Source organism: Bombus pascuorum, chromosome 13, assembly GCF_905332965.1.
Source record: "Bombus pascuorum chromosome 13, iyBomPasc1.1, whole genome shotgun sequence".
Lineage (NCBI taxonomy): Eukaryota > Metazoa > Arthropoda > Insecta > Hymenoptera > Apidae > Bombus > Bombus pascuorum.
This window is the reverse complement of record NC_083500.1, coordinates 11,760,536-11,787,363: the sequence shown is the minus strand read 5'-3', so window position 1 is coordinate 11,787,363 and position 26,828 is coordinate 11,760,536. Positions and strand designations below refer to the sequence as shown.

General features: G+C 50.3%; 2 protein-coding genes across 3 annotated transcripts in view; one reads left to right on the top strand and one right to left on the bottom strand.

Annotated features, from left to right (window-relative positions):
• The window catches only part of LOC132913185 (uncharacterized), a 46,319-nt gene extending 43,394 nt beyond the window's left edge, over positions 1-2,925 (bottom strand). The window contains exons 1-2 of one of the 2 annotated variants that reach the window (XM_060971251.1): positions 2,450-2,925; positions 487-703 (exon numbers count right to left, since the gene is read on the bottom strand). In XM_060971251.1, the coding sequence (XP_060827234.1) occupies positions 487-532 (46 nt within the window). In that variant the 5' untranslated portion in view covers positions 533-703; positions 2,450-2,925. Of the gene's footprint in view, positions 1-486; positions 838-2,449 lie in introns of those variants that run through there. The other variant, XM_060971250.1, reaches the window with a different exon arrangement.
• A 17,243-nt stretch (positions 2,926-20,168) lies between these two features.
• Positions 20,169-22,863, top strand: LOC132913767 (opsin, blue-sensitive). The gene is made up of 8 exons (XM_060972299.1): positions 20,169-20,547; positions 20,819-21,010; positions 21,211-21,426; positions 21,515-21,645; positions 21,752-21,924; positions 22,048-22,205; positions 22,326-22,421; positions 22,505-22,863. Exons 1-8 carry the CDS (start codon positions 20,486-20,488, stop codon positions 22,614-22,616), a joined length of 1,140 nt encoding a protein of 379 aa, XP_060828282.1. The 5' UTR covers positions 20,169-20,485; the 3' UTR covers positions 22,617-22,863.
• The last annotated feature ends 3,965 nt before the right edge of the window (positions 22,864-26,828 follow it).

Genomic DNA, 26,828 nt, shown 5'->3' with positions numbered 1-26,828 from the left:
GTACCCCTTTTAGAGTTGTGCTCCTCGTTCTATCGCATTCACGTACGAGAAAAACCGCGACAATGCCGAAGAAACGGCAGAACGTAATTAGAAAAAGTGTCGTTGCTAAACCGTTCCTTTATATTCCTCGCTTCGTCCATCGCAAAGCGAAAGTCAGCGTTCACGCGTTTCCACGTTTCTCTCCCTTTCGCGGGAAGATTATTTTCAGCCGGAGGTGTCGGCAAGGGCGCGAAGGTAGAGAGCAAGAGGATTTGCCGTTATCTGCGTGTGTTCGCGGCGCGGATCGCAGATACTTTGGAAGCTGGAATCGACGCGAGACGAGGGTCGCGTGTCTATAACTGTGGAAGCTAGATAGATATCGAGGATATCGCGGTTCTCAAAGCGGAAAGTAGTCGCAACTCCGTGATTTCGACACACTCTTCTCCGTTTTCTTGCAAGCGAATTTCGGACGAAAGAATTGAGTTAAAATCGTGTGAAGCTACTCACCCTTCTGCCCGAGGAGCACGGCGATTAAGAACAGCGTAAAATCCATCGTCGGATACGTTCCTCGGTCGATCGGATCTCGAGATCGTGGACAACCTTCGCTTTCACCTGTCCAGTGTCAGCGTTCGATTCTTCGATTTTCCTTTATTCCGTGTACTCAGTCCTCGACCCACATTCAATTCCTCCTCCTCCTCAGCGGGCAACGACAATCGCTGACGATCTACCGCAAACACACACGTACGTACGTTCACAACACCGTGCAAACGATATTATCATATTACCGAATAGGAAACGAGTTTTCCAACGAGTCCGTCGCGCTACGATATCGCGAGATTATCACAGCGAGTAAAAGGGGCAGAATCGTCGGCGGCGGCGGCGGCTGTACACCATTCTCGTCTTTGTTTCGGCCTACTTTTATCTGGCGACTTTTTAAACGACGGTTGAAGCCGACCTTACCCAAGAACGGTCGCTAACACCTCTTTTCACGCTGCTAATTCTTGCTTCGACGCCTGGCCGCGAGAAACAGTCTCGACCCCTGTGTCTCGGAATCATCTCTGACATAAAAAGCGTGCCGGGGTAACAGAAAGCAAGGAATTTCGCGTTTTCTTGGTCCGCGGCACGAACGAACGACGCTGTAAATGCGATGAGAGACGCGTCGTCGCGCCCCGACCCTTCGTGCTATTGCACCTCGCACCCTCGTCGAGAGGGTTCCTCCTCGACTTCGTTTAAAAGTCGTCTCGAGCCGTTAAATACTTGTGGCCGGGATTTTGAAGTTTCCGCGATTTCCGAGTAGCGCCGCGTCATCCGATCTCTCGTTCGATAGCATCGCCGACGATAGTTTGGCACCGAGACAGGTCCGTTAAGAGGGTGGGTAATTTCCAGCGGAATCTCGTACGACGATCGCTACGTCGACGAAAAGTAACAACGGTCGAGGATATTTCGGTTCGTTCGGACCCGCTCGCGAGCAACCAAGGAACTTTCTCGACTATCTCGGAGAGAAACGTTCGAGTCTCGAATTTCGCACGGTTATCGTATATCTCGTCGCGACCTTCTCGTTTTTAAACAATCGATCTCAGCGGCCGTGCAGCTGGAAACTAATCGACAGAATTAACGGAACAGTCGCGGGAATAACGCGGGACGTCGGTACGGAAAATCTGGCTAGCTATTTTCGTTTCGAGGAACACCGAACGAGTAAGAGAGAAAGAGGGAGGGAAGGTGCGAGAGACGACTGGTGAAGGAAAGGGGCCGGTGTGGTGGAAAGAGAAAAACGAAAGTATGCCGGCGTACGGAAGGTACGGGTTTTAAATGCAACTTGTTGCAATCTCGCCCAAAGCTTCGAGCTCCTTCGACTAGGAACGCGCACGTGTGTCCTTCCCTCGGCGAGCACGCGTGTTCCAACACGGCGAATCGACTGTTAAGTAACGTCCGAGGATTGATCTCTGGCGAATTCGTCGACGAAATTTACGCGTGCATCGGCGAGTTCTTCTCGCGCACGAATCACACCGCCACGACACGTATAACCGTGTTCGATGTTTGATTTTCGCCGAGATCGTCGGCCAAACTGTCGTGGAAACTGCCACCGAAAGAGAAAACAGATGCAGATTGTCTGCCGCGGACAGAATGAAATCTCGAGGTCGGCCGATACCTCGTGTAGACAAACAACGGCCAAATTATTAACCGAGGTAGGCGGATGTTTGCTCGACGATACCGGATCGCTTGGAATCGCTCGGAATCGCTCGGCCGATCCTATGTTTTTCTCTCGTGACACGTGCACGAGAGCGGCCGTGAGCTGGACACATGCACACGCCGATTCGATTCTCTTTCGCTCTCCTCTCTTTATCTCTCTCTCTCTCTCTCTTCGAACCTCCTCCCGTTTCCGACCGTGTGACGCGAATGCGTATTGATTTGACCGAGACTATTCCCTTTCGGATCCATTGAAAGAAGGGGTGGAGCGTAGTGGGTGTACCTTGGTTCGTTTATTTGTTGACATAATTGCAGCGACACGATCAATTCTTCACAGTCGACTCCCTTTTACGTGACCAACCGCGCGATCGTTAGATCGATAATACACCGTCCACGTCCGCCTCGTCGCGACCGCCCGGTTCCGTATCTACGCGAACCACGTTCGATTTGCTCGCACGTACTCCGTGATCCTTCGATCGCACGAGATTTCCCCCACCGCCGTGCTTAATCGAATTTCAAAGTTCTCACAGGGACTAAACGTTGATCTTCGATTGGGATTAAGAGCGGCTTACCGCAACGCCGTCGATAGCCGCCACTTCTGCCAAGGCTACTTCCGATTCATCGGCTACACACGACCTTGTTGTCCTTTCGTAAGCCAGCGCGATCCGGACAAGACGAGATCGATCGGTGGCAGATCGATGCGCGAAAAAGCAAGAAGGTGGAGAAAGAACAAGTTGCGAACGTAGAATCTGGATCGCAACGACAGACAGACGGACAGACAGACAGACAGAGTATCAGGTACGAGACAATGTCAACGATCGATCGTCAAAGTTTCAGCGACGCGAGCACGATCGAGAGTCCGTTCTAACGGCAGAGATCAGGAACCCGCGAGATTCGAATTTGCAAACGACGGTGCGAGGCGGACGATCGATGTCGTCCGTTCTCTGTATCCGAGTTTCCTGTTCGACGAGAGACAGGGGCGAGTGCGATTCGCATCAGCGAAGACGCGACGTGACGCGGCGCGACGCGGCGCGGCGTGACGGACCGATTCGAGGACCGTCTCGGAGGGAAAGTTCGCGTCGCGGATGGCCGATGCCGACTACGAAAGCTCGACGTCGCGCCAGTTCAGGACTGTGCGCCGGTAGGTCGCATACCTGGGCGCGTGCGCGTTGCGAGCCGAGCAGGTGCGAAATGCACGCGGCTGTCTATACTCGAAAGGTCTGACACGCGCGTGCAACGACACCGATCTGAACTTTGCTTTTCGACGTTCGATCGAATCTTTGTCGGTACGCCGATCGTACGACGAAACCGCCATAACGTAAGCTGCGCGAAACGGATGGTCTCGGAATATTTTCGCAAAGCATCGAAAGACAGCGACGTCGAGTCGATACGAGTTTGAGTATTTTTGCGACATTTTCGCGATATTTTTGCGATATTTTTGTTCGATCGAGTGGCGCGAAACGACGATCAACTTTAACTTCGTTTCTCGTTCGGCCGTTCGCGATATGTTTTTTAAACGATAATAGATATAACAGCGCGTTTCGTAATTATCAATATCCAGTTGCGTTCGCTAACCAGTCCTCGTACAACACCGGTCGATACGAAACAACAATTAATTCCACTCTGATTGTTATTAGTATTCACGGCTTTGGCAACGTGTTCCATTTCCGATCGGGTTGGTCGAGGTTTTTCGCACGGCAAATTGAAAGTAATACGAAACGTTACGGAATTTCGGATCGATGCGACTTACCGAAGGTGCGCTGATAAAAACACGACGATAAGCGTTCCGCGTAAATTTCGACTTTCGACCCCGAAATCCCGGACACGTACGCGTACTTTTGCGTGGCGAGTAATTCTATGCATTCGCTATTCGTGATCCTGTAAATGTAGCAGATCGGAGAGAAGTAACGACCTGAATCGTGCATTCGATTAATTGTTGGCAAGATCGAAGAGAAACGTAGAGGCCGATAGGCGAAACAATTATTCCGTTGTTCCGCTATGCCGGGAAAAGCCGATGCGCACGAATGGATTCGAGGGGTACTTTAAAGGCGATAATAAGCTCGGTCGTTCGTAAACGCGTGCCGCGGGGAAATCTTCGTAAATGGAAAAAAGAGGGGAAATTAACTTTCTACCGTTTTCTTCCCTCGACGATCCGTCCACGGAGCGAGATCTCCGCTTTCTGCTGCTCGGCAAAAGGAGCGCGTTTGCCGGCACCGTTGCGGAATCTCACGGCCCGGCCGTTACAGCTACGAATGCAGTAGATCCAGCCGACATAAAAATTTCTTTCCAACGGGATAATCGTTTCTTTCCCTGCTTCTCTAGGCTTCGCTCTCCTCCACTTTGCTTCGCTTTGTTCCGCAAACTCAAACTGACGCAACACAGCCAATTTCGTTCGTTACGGTAACGATAACGGTAATTGTTAACCGTGCGCGTTCTACATGCGGTGTGAGTAGTGGACGACGAAGGGCAGGGTACTTCCTCGTTCTCGGGATCGAAGTTGCTCTTTCTCTCGATGACTCGCGATCGCTTTGCATCGTTGCTCGCCGGTGTCGTTCTTCCGTCGAACTCGCGGGCCAACATCGAAAAGCCTGAACCCGAACGTCGACGTCCAGAAGAAAACGAAGAGAGCACAAATTTTGTTTATCCCTACGTGTCGGCGATCATAATTTTCTCACAATTTTCTCATAATTTTTTCCCCATCTTCCCCTGGAGGATACAACTTTTACTCGTTAGAAGGGAGGGTTAATATTCTCAGTTTCACAACGATTATCGCAATTCGACGGACGCGCGTTATTTTATCGTTTCTTGCGTGATGCTTGGCTCAAATAACCGACTCGAATAACGCCGGGCGTGTCACTTTCTCTCGATGCGGCTAAAGTACGCGATACTTTTTCGCTCTCGCGTTATTACATCAATGGCCGATGGTGTCGCGTAATTAGACCGCGGATTTTTGTGCAATTGCCTGCCCTTTATAAGGGGAACGGAAGAAAGGACGAACACGCGTAGCGGATATGTACGCGGCGGATGAAAATAATTTGTTTCGCTTAGAAAAGATCGTCACGAGTAGACCGCGCTTTGAAAATACTTGATACATCGTGGCAGGAAAAAAAGGTACACGGCGGCAAGTTTGATGGTTGCGTGCAAAGTTCAAGATCGAGTTTTAAGACGTCGAAGGGTGAAACGGTGACTCGAAGAAGCCGGGTTACTCTATGCGATAATACGTTTGTCGCACAATCAACAGATACCCGGGTAAAATCGTTATATCTAGGCATTGAAGAGGGAAGGTTGGCAGGAACGCGAAGAAACACAGTGAAACACGTCGAAATCCTGTTCCCTTTATGCTCGTTGCGGTGCTCCTTTGAAAACAGTTGCGGTACAAATCCCAGTTCGTAGGTATAGACGATAAATTCCATTGTGGTTTGCAACGGATTGAGAAGACAGCGAAATTGTTTTCGCTGAAAACCGCGCATATGGTCGAGCCAACGATTTGCGGTTACGCCATCAAAGACGTTGTACTTTGGCCAGCAGCTTCTACGAAATTGGCGTAAATCGATTATCCGTTCATTAATCGACCCACGCGCGCACGATAAACGATCGAGTCCGCGAGCCGGGGAAATGGCAGGACGGACGCTCGGAAATTACGTCGAAATACCAGTTCGAGAGAGACGGACGCAAAATCGTATACGTCTTTCTTATTGGCGGTTCGTCCGAATATCGACGCGTTCCACCTCTCCCTCTCGCTCCGTTTTCGTTTTCCTTTTCGTTCTCGTTCTGGTTCTCGGCGGTGCGGCCGTCGTTGCATCTACCGAGATATTGCTCGCCACCGTAGCCTCCTACTCCAACCAGACGTTTGGTTAGCCAACGGCAGACTGTGATCGTTCTTTGTTAAAATCCTGCTTATCTTCGAATGAATAATTCATCGTCCCGTTTATCTTCTCGCGGCGGTGGCGCTCCGCGAAACGGTCAACGTTAAAAATAAAATTAACATAAAACGAGGCCAGAAATGTGATTTAAGATGCGTAAAAAACTCCTTTGCCGGCTAGATCTCAGTTGAGAAACGGGACGCTAAAGTTCACTAGTTCACCGGTTCGCCCGCTCGCTCGCTGTTGCGATCGATCTCCTCCAGAGTCGCTCTCGACTATAATATACGAACGTAAATAAGCCAGTCGAAAGTATAAATAAACAAATGTAACGTAAATAAAGAAATAAAGGAAAATGTAAATAAATAAATAAATCGATATGCCATAACCCATATGCGATATCACGTCGCGTTTTTTTTTTTTTTTTTTTTTTTCAAATTCTCACGATGGATCGCGATCGAACGCGCGTCGATACAAATTCGAATCTCGTGGCACGCGCATATCGATTTCAACGACCATCTGGCGTAATTAGCGAATTACAGCAGCGGCCAGGTGCGCGTTAAATGGCGCGAAACGGTAACACGACATGCTGGCAGTGTAGCAAGAACGAGGCACGGGCCTGGACCCGTGCGTTGCTTTCTCTCAGACAGATTGCAACGCAGCCTGAAAGCGTTCGATCGACGTTTCGAACGAATCGCGAAGCAATTTCTTCTCGCCGACAAACTTCCGTAAGTGTAACGCGCGTTCGTACGTAGCAGCAGCTCGCGCGCTACTTAACCCGAATAAATAGGAATGTTCCGCGTCTGCTGGAAGATAGTATCGACCATCCTTTCCAGCTCGTCGCACTGGCAAACTCCCTCCTCTTACACCTTCCCCGACTTCTGGCCTTCTCTCTCGTTGCTAGGTTTCTCTCGCTTTCTCGTTGGATGCTCGCTCGCGCCCTCCGTCTCAAGCCCTGTTGCACCACCTCGAGCAACCTGACCGTCTGAAACGTAACCTGGCGGGCGGAAGGGGCGCGAAGGGACGGACGACCGGAGACCGAACTCGAGGGTGTAGCTTTCACGACCTTTCCAGGCTACGGAGTTAATATTTATCGAGGCTGCCTGTAATTTTCTTGGGAGCCGGCAGCGTACCCCTCTCGCCGATGTTGCCCGGGATGGAACCAGAGGGAAGAGAAAATAATTAAGGTAACTCCGACCAATCCTCGTGTATTCGGCGCCACGATATTTCTTTTTCCAGCTCTTGGTCGACCGAGAGACGCTTTCCATTCAACGAGCAGGCCCGATGGATCGTTCCGGCGAGATCGTTCAAATTATTGACTTTGCCTCGTACCTTTCTTTTCTACTCGAGCCGAGTAATCGAGAGACTGGTTCGCGAATTTTACGACTTCGCGTACGTTCAGCACGCGCTCGTGCCCCGTCTTCTCTCCCTCGGAATCGATTCCTGTTTGCACAGGTATCGGAACATTGTTTTCTTTTTTCTCGCTCTTTCGCTCTTTCGCTCGTTCATCGACGTACGTTGCCGCGGGATACCAAACGCCGCGGTTCCGTTCCATCCATCGGCGTTCGCTTCGAGCACGAATCTAAGCTCTTCTCCGATAGAAAGATCGACGCGCTGTCGCTCCATCGTAAAACATACCCACGATCGTGATACGCGACCATGCTACCTAACTACGATACACGGGCCGAGTACGAGAACGATCCCTCGCCTTTCATTACACGCACCATGTACTAGCCGGCTGCAACACGGCCAGAAAAGTGAAAACTAGTTACGAGGCACGAGGTGTAGCCCGGCGAGAGGGTATCAACAAGTTCGCTCGTTTCGACGGCGAACAATGACAGGCTGAAGGAAGGCGGGAGGCACGAGGCTCGAGGCACGAGGCACGAGGCACGAGGCACGAGGCACATGGTACGAGGCACGAGGAACGGCATTCGAGACTACTAGAGAGTCAGTCGCTACCTACGGTTCTCGTTGTATTCCTGCTCGCTGCCTGCTGCTTGATTTACAACGTAACGCGACCGCGTTTGCTATCGGCCACGATATTCCCACCTGCCTCTCTCGATTAATCGGTCCACCCTGTCGCGGCGTTAATTTATAGGCGTGCCGATCGGTCGGCGCGAATTGTCAACAAGTGGCCGATCCCCTACGAGCAGAACGCAAGGTGAAAACCGACGGGGCAACGCGAATTTCGATTTCATCTTTTTCTCTCGAATCGGCCGCGCCGTTCAGAAATCCTCGCTCCTGGCTTCGGTTCACCTAGTTACACTGACATCGATCGTGCCACGGGGTCGAAATAAAGCGAACAAGAAAAGAAGAAAGGAAAAAAAGAAAGCCAGAGCGGCAGCAGCGGGAAGGGAAAAAGCGAAAAAGGGAATAAAAATTAACGGTGAAACGAAGGTTCTTGGAATGGAGCGATGTTGGGCTGGCGATCCTCTGGGAGGCCGAAAATGCACTTTTTATCGCGCTACATCTCGTATGCGCCGCAGTATCAGGCCCGCGCATACATATTTCCTAGCACGTTTCCCGCACGTAGCTCGTTCTACGGCCACGTCCCTCGTTCTCGATCGTCTCCTACGGCTAGGTAAACGTGCAAGGTCGACCGTGCTCCCGCCTTCACGAAGTATCGAAGAATCGACGAACCGTTCCACGTGAAGACAGAAGCGACCGACCGGCCCTGTCCTGGTAACCGTTCGAGCCCACGACTCGACACGCTCCCCTAAAATTCTCCGTGGATCTCGCAAGCGACGCTGCCGTTCGCGCAAAAAAGACCTCGAGCGGCGACGTCCGCTTGGGACAAGTTTTTCTTCGGGAAACACGTACACCGGAGTATATTAATCTAGCCAGCGGGCAAGAAAGTACGAGAAGCAAAGTCTTTTTGCGGTGCTCGTTCGGAGGGGAGTAAGCAGTGCCATCGGATCTTCCGGTGGCGCGCCCGGCATTCCCAGCGTACGGCGACAAGAAGATTAAGCGGCCTCTCTTCGCCGAGCCGTCCCTTCCGGCATTTAGTCGCTGTCGAAAGAACACGAGAAACGGAGGGCACCTCGACGCCACACCGGAGACGTACATATTTCCAAGCTGATAGGCTGGATCCATTTATCTTCACCAATTTTTAAGCAACAAGCCCGTTGTCCTACGTCTACGAGATTCTGGCAGGACCAGGCAAACGAACGCGGTTTCGATTGGTTAATTCCGACGGGAGATTTCACGATTCGTACGATCCTAAAAAGATCTACGCATCTCTGTGCCAAAGTCTACTGCGCATTTTCAGATCGCTAGTTCGTGGTGCCGGAGTCTGACAGTGCGAATCGATGGGATCCGAGGAGATTAAAGCGACTCGCGAGGAATTCGGGCTAACGCAACGGAGAAGAAGGGTAGAAACGGGGTAAAAAAATTAGCTCGTAGTCGATAAAGTAAAAAAATAAATCGTTCGACCCGTCCAACGTTCTCTCCGGTTCTCGAAAAAAGATTCATGGAATCCGTTGTAAACTCGATTAAAAATCAAGACGTCGCACCTTTGACTCGGTAACGCATGCTGTTCTTAATGACTTATACGCGACGCAATTTCCAGCTCGAGTCGGTGGAACGCATACCGCACCAGCACCAGTCTTTAATCAATTATGCAAATGATTTGCGGACTGCCGCTGTACTTCCTTCCCCTTGCGTCACGAGGACGCGCAATCCAGAGTTCCCTTTCCCTTTGTAGCCGACATCCCCCGTGAACCATACCTCCTGGCCGAATACTCGTCTCGTTCCCGTCCCATAGCAACATCGCGTGCTTTCCGCCGCTTCTTTCCTTTTACTCCTCGCCAAAACTCGCGACTTGTTTATTAAAACTTTCGAATTAACTCGTTTTAGACACGTTCGTTTTCTACTTTGGTCGGCCGCGATATATTATTTAGCGGTTCTCTCTCTCTCTCTCTCTTCCCCGTGGAATTTCCAGGTAAAATACACGGACCGTTTTCTCCCTTTTCTCTCTCGCCTAGTCAGTGACCGACCGTGACTCTCGTATACAAACCGCCTAACCACCGTCATCATCCGCCGACACTGCCAACGCAGTTTTGCTTTACACGCGTATAACCTTTTCGTATCTCCGGTCCCTCTTCCGCATCGCATCCGTTCTCGTTTCCACCTTTCCTTCTAGTTGCTGGTTGCTTGCTCGCTGAGCCGCCCCAGCCTCGTTCGCCCGCCACGTTCCACTCTCTAACGAGTTATGTTTCGCGCCCTCGTCGCGAAAGTTCGGATACGAGATTACCGTGCTGGTCGGCTCTCGAGCTTCGTTGCCGATATTATGGAAAACGGAGAGAGGCAAAGTCGCGAGAGCTCGATGCCAGAAAACGAAGGAGAGGGAAACGAGTCCGGGAATACCCTCGATTCTCTCTCTCTCTCTCTTTTTCTCTTTGTTTCTCTCTGTTTCTCTGTCGGAGACGAACATCCCCTTTTTCGAAGGAACGAGATTTAATACACGCTCGATGCTGCTGCTGTTGCTGCTATCGTTACGGGGAAGCATCGGTGTTTCGATAAGAAACAAGATGCGCGTATTTATATTGGCAATGCCGGAGAGCTGGCTCGTAGTTTCCGTTAACAATGGCGATATCCTCCGAAAGCAAAAGTGCATAGATATCGAAATATGCGGGCGAACTGGAGTGTATCGATAACAAACTAGCGTCGACGATGCTGCCACGAATATGCTTGCCCGGGAAAGACGTTGCAAAGACGTCGCGGAGAAAATCCTGAAACGGCCTCTCGAGAGTATCGAACGAGAGCGTGGAAAAATGTCATCGCGTTTTGCAGCGTTTCGACGAGACGCGAGTCATCCGATTAATCGCATTCACCGACGAGCATTTTCTCGACGAGTTTCACGCAGCGAAGAACGGCGGATGTTGCTAAGTTTGGAGAAAAAGCGCGGCCGAGATGTCGCGAAAGTACGAAGACGGGTTCGAGGTGTATTTCTCGGGTTAAAACGCGCGGCGTATGCACGTCGCATTTCGTGCTTCTCCGGCTTTACCTCTTGCTACCTTTGGGACTCGGTTGCAGGGATAACTAGACGAGGATCGTCGGCAAAGCAAGGACGAACGCGTTACGTCGACTGCCATCATTTTTTAAACGTTACACGATAAACAGTTACGCCGCCCTTTCGTAAGTTACGGGCGTTATGTGCGCACGTACAATGGCCAGAATATCAAACGAGCAAACGTAACGATTCGAGCTTTTTATAGAACTGGTTGAACGGCGTATTCGTCTAGTATTTTAGTCGACCGCCGAGCCATCGAGAACGCTGCAAATAGATCTTTGTTAGGGCAGAAGACGGTTGATCGGTATGCCACGTAATGTCACGGGTCAATGTTGTATTATTCAAGGCATCCTTTTCTCTCGCACTATCGCTCCTACGTTAGCTTTCCGCTCGAGAAATTTAGGCGTCCAACCGTTCCAGTTTCGCTTATTTCGCAATTACCGGATATTTATGGAAATCGGAAACTCGAGAGACGCGCGTACAATCTGTACACACGCTAGACAGACGGATAGATAGATGGATGGATTCAAGTAGGATGAAGTTTGGAAAGTAGGATCGCGTGGCAAAGTGTGAGCAACGAGGGTGGGCAGAGGGAGACGTTTGCTACGAAAACGAGAGCAGAATAATCGTTATCAAAGTTTCGCGCCGATTCGAGAATGAATCGGGAACTGGCTGACCAAGATCCGACAAACTGCAGCGGAAGTCGAGCCGGTGAGTCGGTCCGAAGGAACTTCCCATCGAATTAGAGAAAAGTGTTCTCGTGGCGTCCTGTGCACACTCGCTACGACAAAGTTCTCCGTTAATCTGCTGGAAACCCCTACGGGTCTCGATTTATCGACGATATCCGATACGCGGAGCTTCTTCCTCCGATTTATTCTACTCCTCCTACTTCTGTATCCACTTCGCTCTCCCTTGTCCGACCAACTACCCTTCCCGCTTTTCCCTATCCTCTCTCCTTCATAATACACCTCGATCAGACGTTTTACAAGGAATTCGTTGTCCGTTTCGGTAAATCGTACCGCTCTCTCGTCTCTGGAATACACGGAATATCAACGTTTTCACCGTGGAACAATGCGACGTTCCGCAAACCGATGCATCGTGTCCGCGTTGGCGGAACGAGAAAAATGAATCGTCGAGGGACGGGCAGAGATTCGATCGAAACGATGAGATCGACGATCGTGCCGCCAACATCCTGCAACGATCGTATCGCTTTAAATCTAGATACGACACACGAGAAACTTGAAGTTTATTAATTCTTCTTGTTACGAGAAAGAAGATTCGGTCGAGTATCGGTGAAGGGAAGACGGGAACGAGCAAAGTCGACAATGTCGGTCGATGTGACGATGAGGAAACGAGGAATTGGAAAAACCGCTCGAATCGGGTCCGCTCTCGACTCATTACTTTGAATTATTCGAATAATATTTTCCTGTCTGGCTGAGAAATCAATGCGTCTACCCAGGCGATGCATAATTCATGGCATAGTATCGGACAGATGGAAGATTAATAGGCCTGATCAGACGCTCTCTAATCGAACGCTTACCGCCTACTTTCTTCCTTTCTCTCTTGCGCCTTGCTTCCGTTTCCTACTTCTCTTTCCCTTTTCGTTTATCTCTTTCGGAAGCTGTCTCGCATCCTGCGATAAAATCGATGGATAGCCTCGGGAGGGGACGAATTCCAATGATCTCGAGATTTTCCCATTCGTTCCTCGCAACTATTACGAACCTCTTAATAATTCGAATCTCCGACGTTATACCTTAGTTTCTTGTACGAAAAGCTTTGTCCCACGGATGAACGAGCAACTTTTCCTCGGCACGAGACCATCGTTTCTCCTCTTCTCGACGCAGCTCGGTTCCTCGGTTTGTCTCGCCGTCGAAATTCGTCCTCGCCCTCGCCAATTAAAGAACGGTACGACGCGCATTAAACGATCAAAAGTCGTGTACAGTGGTTCGTTCGATTTATAGCGCGACCCAGGCAACGCGACGCGTGTTCGTAAATGTCGCTCGACCTCGATATTCGTCTCGCATCGAACATAAAGTTGCGCGAAGACGAACGAAAGCGTAACGCGAAGACCGCCGTACGGATAAAAAGTTAGCAGCGTTTGCTGGAGAAAGTTTGCCACGCGATTGCTGAATAGTCGGAGGGTCGCAAGTCGACCGGCGTTGCTCGATGGACCGTTGTGTTGTTCGGCGCGGATCATCCGATTAAAGGCGAGACGACGATCCTTAAAATCGCTTCGCGGTAATGGTTAACGAGCAAAACTGTTTTTAAGCGGGAACGACGCACCAAAGGGGCCGGCGTCGAGCCTGTCTCGAACGGAAAGCAACAACTTTTCCTCGGATAACTAGGAGCCCGGCCAATAAAAGTTTGTCCTCGCATAATGCGAGAAGAAACAATTTTGGATCGCGTCTCCCGTGCGAAGACCTAATTGAGACGAGCACGTACCACCCAATAACTTTCGAGTTCGACTCCGGAAATTAAATGACGTGACGCAAAAGCCAAACGCGCTCTCGGCGCTCGGGGAAAAAATAGCCGAGGACAGAGTTTAAAAGGAACTGCAGGCCAAGAAGACGGAATGCCGCGCGTTTAGTTCGAGTTAACCGAACTCGGGCTAAGACGAGTCGAGAATACATTTCGACGACACGATGGAAAAACTTTTACATCGACGCGACGCGAGAGAACGTGCGCGTTTTGGCTTTCGTTGCGAGGCCGTTACAACGCGTGGTAATTATTCGGAATAAGTCCATCGAAATCGCCGAGTCGCGCTGCCTGTTCCGAATAATCGATTACGGAGGAAAGTAGCTCGACGACGCGTTCTCCTATTATCGATTTGACGATCTTTTAAAGTTGGATTTTTACGAGGGCAGCGACTCCTGCCTACAGCCGATGGTACGCGATAACGAAGAAAAACGGAAAACGCGATACCTACTACTCGGATCGATCGGCGATGCTGTTCGTCTTGCTTCTTTTCCCTCCAACGAACAACGTATCTGTGTACCTAACAAACGAGAAACTTTCTCGAGACGTTGTCGGTATTTCCGCGAAGATGGAATCGCGCTATTCCGTGGCGCATCGAGACGCGCTGACTCGGACGAAATCGCGAGCAATTCGCCCATTATCGCCAACGAGATGCTCGGAACGCCTTAAAACGCTTAAGAACGTTAAAAGTGCCGTTAACGGGGGAAATCGACGACGATTACGATTCGCGTTTCCCGATTTCGAACGGCACGGTGCAAGAGGCGTTTCAAAGCGGACAGAATTAAAATTCGCTCGTGCGAGGCGGCACATTGTCGATTGGTCAGTGCCTCCAGATGTCGGCTATACGTCATGCCGGTGCATTGTACGAAGAGAGAACGTTACGCGCAGCGGTTATATCAATTTTCAGTCAGCGGATTTCACCGCCCTTCGCAGCCCGACACGGTGCATACAAATTGCCATCGCGGCTGCTAACTAACCGTGCGAGTTTGATGAACGAAAAACGACCGGCCATAAATAATGTCGCGTAACAACGCTACGAAACGATCGATGCGATTGTCCATCGTGGGAAGGACACGACGATCGCGAAGGAGCGACCGCGATCGGACTTGCGCTCTGTTACGGTTACCTTCGAGACGTTGCCCTCGTGCAAGATGCAGCGAGTTCCGTATGGGGATTTGCCGGAGAGAGGAAACGAGAGGGGAAGGACGAGAGAGGCGGGTGGGAAACGTAGAGACGCGTAACGCGGAGAAAAGTGCCGGTAGGAGGCATATAATGGCGAGTATTACGGGCACTTAGTCACTTTTGTGCTTCGGCCGGCATTGTGCTAAGACAAAAGATGGCGAATCCCCGGGAGCGATTCAACTGTCCCACACGAGCCAGTCGGCGGCACTCGAATAACTACGAGGGGCTCAGGGCAAAATTAAGCCGGGCGGTATGGCGCGGCAATTCGCGAGCGTTCACAAACACTCGCTCCTCTTATTCCTTCTCGTTTGTTACGGTCACGATACGCTTGCATATTCGCGGAGCGTACCTACTACTTGCAAATGGAAGCATGCTACTACCTCCTTCGTGTTCGAGTCGGCCGCGTACCCGTGTCCGGGCATCTGCTCGCCTCTGCTCGCCTCTGCTCGCCTCTGCTCGCCTCTGAAAGCTCCGATACGCATTGTACCATTCCCCCTTTGTTATCTTTTTCTGTCGCGAGTTTACGCGGCGCGCCGCCCAGCTCGCTGCTAGTTTCGACTCTGACAATAGCCGGGCTTCTTCCACTCTTTCCTGCCTTTATTTCCTCCTTCGTTTCTCTCTCTCTCTCTCTCGTCCCCGCGGCCAACGCGAATTCGTTACGCTTCGAGCTACAGACTAGTTAGTTACCCTTTCCTGATTATTTTTCAGCTTCGTCGTCGCGCACGCCTGTCCTTTGACGAACGTACCGTCGAGTTCTTTGCCGCCCTCTCCACCGGTCACGATCAATTTCCTCGCGAGGTTCTCAAAGTTGGCTAAATTTCCAGCTAAATTTCCAGCTAAATTTCCAAAAACCGAACAATATCTGCGGGAATGTGGAGAGGCTTGGCCCGTCGCGGTCGTCTCTGACGTCCTGGTTGGCAATTTCAAATCCGAGAACGCCGAAGAATCGAGGGAAAAGGAAGACGAACTAAACTTATAGAGAAATAGGCGGAACGATTCGGAAGACCACTCGGTCGCGGGCTCTTTCATCTCCAACATCAAAAGGCAATTCCTGAAATTATGGAGATTTTTCCGAAGAATTTCGCGAAATCGACGGTATTCTACGTAGGACCGCGCCCTCGTGCTCTTTGTCGGAATAAACGGGTCGGGGGTTGAGAAGAAGGACGACGAGAGCGAAGACGGAAACGAGGCCGACGAAGGGGAAGAAAGACGACGAGAGAAGAGGGAAGAAGTCAGGCTCGGAACAAATGAGAGGTTATTTCAGGCGGCAGACGTATGTACGTATATTCGGTACCAACGTCTCAACCATCGCATCGGCCCGAGTTCCCGACTTTGCATTTTTACCGTGAAACCTGCGGTTTGCCGTTAAACCTCTTGATCGTCTCCCTCTCTCTCTCTCTCTCTTCTCTCTCCTTCGTTGAGTAGCTCCGTTGAGAGAAGCGCCGGAATAAACGATCAACGTGGATAATTCGAAAACATAGCGCAGCGATGACGCGAAATCGGTCGACGAGCGCGTCCGACCAGCGATCGTCCTTATCTACTCGCATCTCTCGTCGACTGTTAACGCGTCCAACTCTCTGCAGAAGCGTGGCAAGATCGTTCGACTTTCACGCTGCTTGCACGATGTATCTCCGTCCAGGTCACGCGTCTCACATTTGAAATTCTTCTCCGACAACCAGATCGAAGTTATCCTCGTCCATTTTGAATTCACATAACATGGTTAATTGATCGCAAACAGACTCTGTACGATCGTGGAAAGGTAGGGTATCGTAATTTTAGACGGCTATAATCTTCGACGAAACGATATCGTACTTTCAAGCGATTTTTTTTCACCGGCACAGAATGTTATCATACCAGCGTCCGATATCTCGTCGCGTATATGTAGTTGATTAGTTTCGTCGTTGCCTCTAGAACAAAGAGCGGAGAGGATCGGGCTCGCGGGAAGATAACGCGGAAATATCCCAGTACGTATCAGGAAAATGGGACAAGCAGCGCGTATAATACGGTTTATTGTGTACGAGATGAAGATCTCGGGTTCGTGTGCGTTTTCAGCTTCTTCGGTGCTTCTCCGTTGCTTCGTCCCGTACGAAAATACGTGGAAACGATACAGGATCGTCAAAGTGCCGGAAAGCGATAAGAAAAGCAAGAACCGAAAGACGTAGACAGAGGAAGACGGCGAAGCGAATAAGCGTCGTTGTTCGTCGTTCGCTATCGAATTTTAATTCCTCGGAAACGAACAATTCTGTTTCGCGAGTGACGCAACGTTGAACGACGCTGCAAACGTTAGATTCGAAACGATCACGCATCGCAGCCATTAACGTTCGACTCGTCGATATACCGAGCGATTCCAAGGTTAAGGAACAGCGAGCACGGGATTGATATTCCTCGATGTCTGTCACGTTGTAGTTTCGGGATCGATCGGATCAGCGCGAGAATTACACGGCAGATCGGAAAACGCCGCCAAGCGTCGATCGGACATCGATCGAGTCGGAAATCGCGAGACACCATCGTATCCCTCGGGGAGAAGGTACGATTAAGGAAGATGCCGAATTGATTCGGCCGTAACGAGGGGAGAATTGTCGGGTGAAGGGTAGGAGAAGTGCCTCCTCGTTTCGGTAAAGCCAGCGATACGACTCGTGGGACGCGATTTGAATAATCACGATGGCTGTTGAATCGGAAAAAGAGTGTCAATCTGCACGCTCGGTGCATGGAACTTTCTCGAACGAACGCGCGTGGAAAGCAGCGGGAATGCAGGAATACAGGAAGAGCGAGAAGCGAAAGAGAAACGCGCGGACCGCTGCCATTAGCGAGCGCGACTGTCGCGTCGTAGCGACAACGAGAACGAGAACGAGGACGAGCACAACCCAACGGCGGCTGCCCAATTAGCGTTAATCCTTGTTAATCCGCGTCTCTCCAATCTGCATTCCTTTGTTCTTCGTTCGGGCCGCTTCGCGGCTCGACTATCGCGACAGTTTACGACGAGAATATTTCGAGTTGGTAGCGAAGGTTTGAGCCGAGGGGATAGAGGAGATGCGGGACAGGAGGATGGAAACTAAACGCGGAAGCGGGGAAAGCGCCGATACCGAGGGAAAAGTAAGCCGGAACGACGACGGGATTCCTAGCTCTCGGTGAGCTTCCACGGCAATTTTATTCACGACCGTCGATCCTTCCGGTGGAACGTCGACGAGAAGGAAAGGGAGCGACGCGTCGACGAACTCGAGAAAATATCGCGTAACGAGCGTGGCTCGAAACGGGCCACCGGCCTCGTCGCCATCAGGCCGCTGAAAACACCTTCTCCCGTCTTGAGAGTCAAAATCACGCGAAAACGTCAACGCGCGTAGTGGACGTAACGACGACGAGAACAACGACGATAACAGCGAAACAACGAGGTTTCGACGAATGGAAGCCGCGATACCGAAAGAAAGCATGCTGCCGATCGAGGAACGGCCCCCGATTGGCACAGGCCGCTAGCCAAAAAGTCGACTGCGATCCTCTCTCCGCTACATCGACCGGTGGAACGTTGGCCGGAGAACGAACGCGCGAGACGAAAAGTCGGAACGCTGTGCACGGTGTGCATGCGAGTTGCAGAGATTCGCGAAATCGGCCGTATCGGGAGAGATTGTTTCCGATATACGGCGCGAACAAAGAGAAACGACGCGCTTAGAAATATTTGTCTCTTCGGAGCGACGAGGCATTGTCCTCCCATCGACGATTCCTCTTCTCTGTGTGGACGCCTGCGACCGAACGACGAGACAAAACTCTGGGACACGCGCACAAAATCAAAAGTACGATGACACGAAGGACGGCGACCAACGGTCGTTCGACCAACGGATACAGAGAGATAGACGGCTGGACAAAGGGGCGGAGAGACAAGGAGAGCGATCAATGAGAGATGACGGACGCGGCCACGAGACCACGGACCACGAGCCACGAGACCGACGAAGAAGGGAACGCGCGTTTGAGCGGCTCGACGTACCGGGTCGAGGAAGAGGGAAGAACGAGGACCGGCGTCAGCGGTCGCTCCACTCACATTGTTACCATAATCGGCCTCGGTTGGGCCCATTGTTTGTCATTCAATTTTCCCGCTGGATTTCCACCGCGGACAATGGCAGGAACGCTTTATAAGTCGCGGGAATTACACGGGCGAACAAAGCTCGTAAATATATCCGTTGAATCGTGAAAAACGTCCTGCTACTACTACTACTACTACTACTACTGCTGCTGCTACTACTCTCCTTCTCTCTCTCTCTCTCTCTCGCTGTTGCACGCAGAATGAAACTCGGCTCTCTGTGCTCCTGCACCGCGACATCACGTTCCACCCTTCCCATTCTAGCTGATCCTCTCACGTCACCCTATTCGTCCCACACATCGTATCGTTCTTTCTGTTTCTAGGTTGCGTGTAAAACGCAGGGCGGCTGTGTTCTTTCGCGCGGACGCGCGCTTATATCGGGCACCCGACTGTCCTCGGCTGGTACGTACCGGAGGCAACGTACCAACCAGCCGACAAACTGGCCAGCGGCTGGAAACGCAACGGATACCGAGGCCGGCGTGGAGTGTACGCGCCAACGGACCAACGGCAACCATTCTCGTAAATCAGTGGAACTCCGGCTCCGTTCCGGGACAATTTTATGATTTAATCCGGTGAATGCGCGAAGGCTGTGGTCGCGGTAGCTTCGAAACCCGAGTTCGCGATATACCGGCTGCACTTGCCGAGATGAATTTCACACGGCGCCAAATGGTGACCGCGTGTAAAAATGGTTTGCGGCGGCCGATGGGTGGGACGGCGGATGGCCGGAGGGTGGTACAGCGGACGTCGCGTCCGAATACATAGGACGGAGAACGGAGGACGGAGGACGGAGGACGGAGGACGAAGGACGGAGTACGGGGTTAGCGGGTTGAACGCGAGGAGACCAGGCGACGCAACACGACGCAACCGTTCGACGCTCAACCAGCGTGAAATTTCAGGACGCTGACCGACGTGCGTCGCAATTTCTCCGAATTTTCGATCGGTTTGAGAGCGTTATTTGGTTAAACCGATAACAAAACGAACCCTCGATTACGAGATTGACAGCGCGCATCCAATCGATTGCCGGCCGAACCTGCACCCTCGTAATTTCCCTCTGACGAGTCTCTCGACTGCCTGCGAATTTTTCCGACGCTAACACGACTCGACGATCCGCCGGTTGCTCGTCGATGCGAGAACACTCTATTACGCGTTACTCCGATCGTCTGGCTCCGTTTCCGAAACGTCGCCTTGATCGGAGATTAAGAATCGTCGCGAAAGGGCATCGCGTCACGAAGGATAGATACCGTGGAGATCGGTTCGCGTGACCGCCTAGACTCAGCCGAACAAAAGGTTTCTCGTATTCGTAAATCGCAAATCGAATTAAACTCTCAAGCGGCACGCCATTCCCGATCGCGATTCGTCGCGCGTATAAAAGGAACGGATGGCGATCAACCGAGTCAAGTGAGTTGCGGGACGTATTCACAACCACCTCTCTGCCGCGTCTCACTTCAAGCCGTGTGCATTACACCTTGTTCCTTTCTCAACGCCGGTTATCACCGCTTTTTATTCTTTCCCGATATTGTCTTTCGTATCCACACACACACACACACATACACACACACACACAGCTTTCGCGTTCAACGATCGATCCAATCGGAGAAGGAGATAATATTCGTCTGTCCGTTCCGTTTGCGATCATCGAGCCATCGCGATCTGTGTCCGTCGCGAAAACGTCGTTAAACGAGTCCCGTGTACCGAGCGTCGAGCTGTGCGAGTCGTGCCGGGATGTTATCGCATAATGAGACTGTCGTTAACGGTCCATTGGCTTTCATCGGCGAAGATACTGGGTGTGTACACGTAATTCATCGACCTTCTAAATCCTTGCGAGACGATCGAAAAATACGCGACTACGTAGTACTTTGTTCCATAAATGAGAAAAGTTTACCGACACGAGTACTCGTGATCGAACAACGATCCTTCGAGACAAAGCGCTACGACGCAGCAGGATATTTACGATCTCTTCGATCGCGCGTCGATTAATATCATCCGTCTCTGCAAGCGATCTTTACGAAAACGTGTACGACGATTAACTATCGTTGGCATTTGTTCGTCATTCAGGTATGTTCCGTCGATGCGAGAAAGATTCCTGGGATGGAACGTACCGCCGGAGCATTCGGATCTCGTGCATCCCCACTGGAGAGGGTTCATAGCACCGGGAAAATATTGGCACATTGGATTCGCGCTCATGTATTCGATGCTGCTCGTAATGTCTCTCGTAGGAAATTGTTGCGTCATATGGATATTTAGCACGTAAGTTTGACGTTACTTCGGAGGGTTGGTGGTGCCATCCCTCGAGAAACGGCGGAATACTCGTCCGCCTGCGGATCGATCGTTCGCCGTTTCTCCAAACTATACACCTTGCCCTATACCGACTACCGTCATACGTCGTCAGAATCTGGCGTCGTACCGATCGAACCGCGGATACTCGAGTTCGGCCTGTGTGTTTGCAGATCGAAACCTCTGAGGACAGCTTCCAACATGTTTATAGTCAGCCTGGCGATATTCGACATAATAATGTCCTTCGAAATGCCGATGTTCGTGATAAGCAGTTTTATGGAACGTATGATCGGCTGGGAAATCGGATGCGACGTTTACGCAGTCTTCGGTTCCATCTCTGGCATGGGACAATCCATTACGAACGCTGCCATTGCCTTTGATCGATACAGGTTACGATTATTCCTTTTGATTACGATCTGGTTACGGTCGACATAAACCCTGCCGAAGATACTAAACGCGCTTCGCTTCTTTCCGCAGAACCATTTCCTGCCCGATCGATGGACGGCTCAACTCGAAACAAGCCGCGATAATCATCGCTTTCACGTGGTTCTGGGTGACACCGTTCACTGTTTTACCGCTACTAAAAATCTGGGGTCGATTCACTACCGGTAACAAATTCACGGAAATTTAACTTCCCCTCGTTCCTTTTCTTTTCTTCTTTCCACCCCACCACCCATCCCTCTCGCGCGTGTTATTTCAATCGAATTATTCCAGAGGGATTGCTCACCACTTGTTCGTTCGATTTCCTCACGGAGGATCAAGACACCAAGGTCTTCGTCATGAGTATCTTCACCTGGTCTTACGTCATCCCTCTAACCTTTATCGTATACTTCTACTCTCAGTTGCTCCAATCTATTCGCAATCACGAGAGAATGTTACGAGAACAGGTAGGTGTCTACAAATTTCTTTTCTCCTTCTTCTCCTTTTTCTTTTTTTCGCCTTTTTTTTTTTTTTTAATATCGTCTCCAACGATCCAGCTCTAACGGACTTTCTTCGTTTCTGCTCCATAGGCAAAGAAGATGAACGTAAAGTCGTTAGTCTCGAATCAGGACAAGGAAAGGAGCGTGGAACTGAGAATCGCCAAAGTGGCATTTACGATATTTTTCCTCTTCCTTTTAGCTTGGACACCGTATGCAACCGTGGCTATGATAGGAGCATTTGGCAATCGGTAATCTCTACGTTTCTTCAAACTTTTCCACATTCTTTTCTTTTTTCTTTTTTTTTTCTTTCTTTTTCCTTTTTTTTTTCTATAAGGTAGTTACGATGACAAATCTAATCGTCTTTGTAGCGAGCTTTTAACGCCTATATCTACGATGTTACCCTCCTTGTTTGCCAAAACGGTATCTTGTATCGACCCGTGGATTTATGCGATCAATCATCCGAGGTAACTAATCACTCGTGATACTCTCCACGATATCGTGGACGTGAATACAAACGAAACGATTATCGCTCTCCATCTCTGCGCAGATACCGACAAGAATTGCAAAAGCGTTGCAAATGGATGGGCGTTCACGAGCCGGAAACAACTCACGACTCCGCGTCTGTCCAGACCGAGAAGATTAAATCGGACGATGCATAAATCGAGGGTCTCGAACTGTCTACATTGACGCGCTTATGGGGCACGATCGGTTTTCCAGTACAAGATCGAGACACGCTAAAAAGAAAACCACCACTAGTGTGATCTCGATCTCCGTACAAATACGTAGAATCTCAGATTCCACGTAATTACGAGAAATTGTAAAATTGTAAGATATTATACGATCGTAGCGATACGTACACCGATATCAACAATCTTACCACTATTGTTAAAGCATTATTAAAGTAAATTCCACGGCAAACCGTTTCATTGAAATTTGCCTTTCGATCCACGTTATGTTTACGTCGATCATACGTCATATTGAAACATCTGTACCGTTTCATCTTTGGTCGAGCTTTGCTCGTGAATGCGTACGAGAGGTTGCGCGCTGTAACATGCGCTGCACCTTGCGCGGTAAGTTGCGCGGGTCGATCGACTCGAATTCAAAGCCATCGAAGTCGATTACGCTTATCGGAATCTTAATGCGAGTAACAAACAGTTTCGCGAGATCTCTTTCGGCGAAGAAAACGGCTAGCCTTTCGTCTAGACGAAATAAACCGTGTTGAAAATTCTCGGAATATAATTAACTCGTTGTTCCGAAATTCTCAACGCACTACTTGTCGAAAAAAATGTGCGCGATGAATTTCCCTTTGATAACGAGCCTCTCGTGACACGTAAGCTTCTTTTTCTCTCATTCGGCGCGCAGAAGAGAGGAAAGAAAAGCGTAGTTTCTGCCTTTTAGCGCTTTTTACGGAAAATTGAGAGGGTCTTGTTACATTCTCGTTATCCCGATCCCCTTAACACTCCTGCAACTTTTCTTCCTAAGATTCGCAGAAAGCGATGATATTTTTACGCGAGGCGCGTCCAGAAAGAAACTATTTCGTTACACAGATTCGCAAATATAACGCTACGCGAGGTATAGCGTTTCTTTGGTAAAGCGAGAGAAGACATTTTAATACGGCGCATATTTTTCAACAGAAACGTAAACCGACCGTATGGTTTGTATAAACCGAAAGTATATTATTGCCACGTCTCTTAACGCGTAATTTCAATTTACGGTAATTCCATGAAAGGCTGCTAACTTCTAATTATCGATTCGTCGTTCGTTTACATATCGCGTATACGTTCGGTTCGATGGTAGTAGAGTGGCGTTGCTAGAAATCCATCGAAATTTCCGGATACTTGCGAACGACAGCGTATAATGAGAAACGCGAGAGGATATCGATGAAGTAACGAACGATAGTTTTTATGGTAGAAAGATTTCGGTTCATCGAGAAAGGCTAAAGACGATTACCGTGGACGTGGGAGACAGAACGGTGAAAGTTTAGTCCCGATGGCTGCAACGTTACGAGTTGGTGGATCGTGTAGTAGGTACGTGTAGATAGTACACTCGCGTGGCTCCCCGGACAGTAGGCGGAGTCAACGGATAGCCCGGCAGTTCAGTTAATATGCAGTTAGTACGTCATTTGTTTCTCGCCGCTGGGAGGGCTTATCGTAATCTCTAACGTCATGGCTCCCCACGATCTCTCGCGTTAGCAACGCTTGCCTCACGGATCAACGAATTCGCGGATTCTGTGCATACAGCGCGTTAAACGCGATCGCGGCCGACTCGGCCGATCGGACGAGAACGCCTCTCCGGTATCGAAAAGCAGCGCAGACGAAGCTGACTTACTTTCTTCCACCCTTCCCCTGTATCCTACGATTTTTATTCCGAATCGATTTACGCGGTAACTCTGCTGATTCGTCTGGTACAGTGTACACGCGACTCTTGCATCGATAGAATTTCCAATCAACCGAAATTCTATCGTATTTGCCGCCGTCGAAGAACCGTTTTCCCCGGTAGTCCGTTTCGCGCACGCGACTCTCGCGCAATCAAAGTTTTCCATGGTTCTCGTCCCGCTATGGATAAGCCGAGAAAGGAACGACAAGGGCTGGAGAAAGGCGCGGAGAACAGAGAAGAGAAAGGGAGAGACAAGTTGGTAAGGCGGGAAGAGGGAGAGAAGGAGAGAAGGAAGAAAGGAAGCGAGTACAGTTTGACAGGGCGAGAGTCCTGGTTTCGAAGAAATCCTTGATTAGATGTTCCCGTCAAAGGAACCCTTCGTTCTCCGAGGATCGAAGAAAAAAAGACGGGTGATGAAAGGGGCCGAGTAACGAAGACAGATAAAACGCAAGCGGGGTAAGAGCGAGCGACAGCGAGCGTGGAAGCATGGAAAGCGAGGAATCGGTTTGGGGAGCGAATTAAAAATTGTTCCAGTCGGCGAACATCGAGGAATCGAGGAAACCAGAAAAAGAAGAAGGGGAGAAATAAAGAGGCGTTTTAATCGAAGAGGTCTTGGAAGGGATTGCGCCGTTCCGAGAGTAAAAAGGAACGATCCCACTCGGTTTAAGATACATCCCATCCTATTTCCTGAGGTCGTACCGGCGACGACCAGTTATGGATGTTGAAAATTCAATTACGCGGGATTTATGGCTGCCGACGCTGGGCATATTTATTGTCGTGGCATCTCGTTCTGAGGTGGCTGGCCCAGTCCTCCATTTTCGCATCGAGGGAACGTCCAGTATCAAAATATTGCCTGCAAATAGGTACGCGTTCCGTCGTATTCGAGGGTTACGTTCGATGGTTTCCTCTCTTTTATTTAAGCTAGCTCGATTTCATTCGAGTAACCACCGACCACGTTTCTTTCCTTTAGCGGTTTTCGCGTCGTGTCGTACGGTTCACGCGAAAAATGGCAAAATGGCAAAATGGCAAAATGGCGAAATGCAGGAAACGCGTCGAACGATCGAATAAACGAGAATCCGTTTTCGAGTCGCCTATGTTGTTACACGCGTCTAACATTAAGATAGCGCAGACAATGTTTTATAGCGTTTAGGTGCCTCGCTTTACGGGGCCGTCCTTTTTAAAGCTGTCTTAATCCCCGTTAAGCGCAGGGTAATAAACTCCACAGTGCTCATTAAGGTAGACTGTACAGTCTTTTTGTTCGTGGCACGAGATGTATATTAACGCGGGCAATAAATATCATCCTTATCGGCGGCGTTTCGCCACCTTGTTATCGCGTATTGATTTTCCACCGCCAAAGTCGCACGGTGAAGTCGCGACCACGGCTTTTCGAATTTTCGAGGACCATCGGACGAGCCGGCAAAGGGAACGACGGAGTCGTTAGGGGGACGATGCGTTGCCACGACCGTGGTTCGTCGAGGCGACGAGCAAGATCGGCTCGTCATGGGCCCGAGATGGCAGAGCAAATCGCAACTTGGCGTTCCTGTTCGATCGCGTATTTCATTCGAAACGTCAGACAGAATTCGGCTGTAAAACTTCCGTTCGAATAGAATTTGCTTACCCCGCGAACTCCATCTTCGACGAACTTATCGGCGCGGCGCAACGATTTATCTCTCGCGCCACAAATCTCTGATACGCTTTATCGATATCGTTGGATTCGAGCAGATGTTTGCGGTGAACGAGAAACACGTGCTCTCCTTAGTAACTGTGCAGTTCGTGCGCCAGTGTATCGCAACGTTACGCGTTTCCCTGCTCGTTCCTGTTAATCAACCGATTCAAGACGCTATTTAGTTAAATTCGCCGTGCGTCAGGACGGAACGAAAGACGCGAAGACGAAGGAGAAGCGCGTACAGGAGGCGGGGAACGTCTGATAGCAGGGAATTACGCGAGAGAGAAGTTCGAGGGTGGAAAGAAAACGGCGAAACTAATTTCAAAGCTGTTAAGAGCATTACGAAAGTATGTCCTCGACGGGCGTAGACGAGCGTAGACGAGCGTAGACGAGCGTAGACGAGCGAGGACGGGCGTAGTTAGGCGTGGACTGGTGTAAAAGTATATCCGGAGACGCGGGTATTTACGGATACGTGGAATATTGGACGCGAGAACAAGTACCGCGTAGTACGGCAGAAGATAAAACGAAGGTGCAGCTTTAGCAACGAAGTCGATGAGAGAGACTGGCGTTTCGCAGCGATTAGAGATGCTCGGGTTAAATCCTTTCGAAACGGGAGGCCAGGGATTTCGAGACGAAACTGCACGCCGAGAAGGTGGAAGAGAGAAGAGTAAAGGGAAAACAGGTGAACGAGTTAAATCAGAAGGACAGAGAAGAGAAGGAGAGACTGATTAAAGTGGAAAGAGCAAGTTGGCCCAGTGTGATGCAACGTGGACAATAGTTGGCCGTCGCGTCGTCGAGGGATTGGCCGGAGGAAAGGTTGGAAGAGGAG

Coding starts and splice junctions, on each gene's coding strand:
- LOC132913767 (XM_060972299.1), top strand. CDS start 20,486: ATGTTATCGCATAATGAGACTGTCGTTAACGGTCCATTGGCTTTCATC. Junction 21,427..21,514: donor ATTGCCTTTGATCGATACAG/GTTACGATTATT, acceptor TTCTTTCCGCAG/AACCATTTCCTGCCCGATCG. Junction 21,925..22,047: donor AGAGAATGTTACGAGAACAG/GTAGGTGTCTAC, acceptor TCTGCTCCATAG/GCAAAGAAGATGAACGTAAA.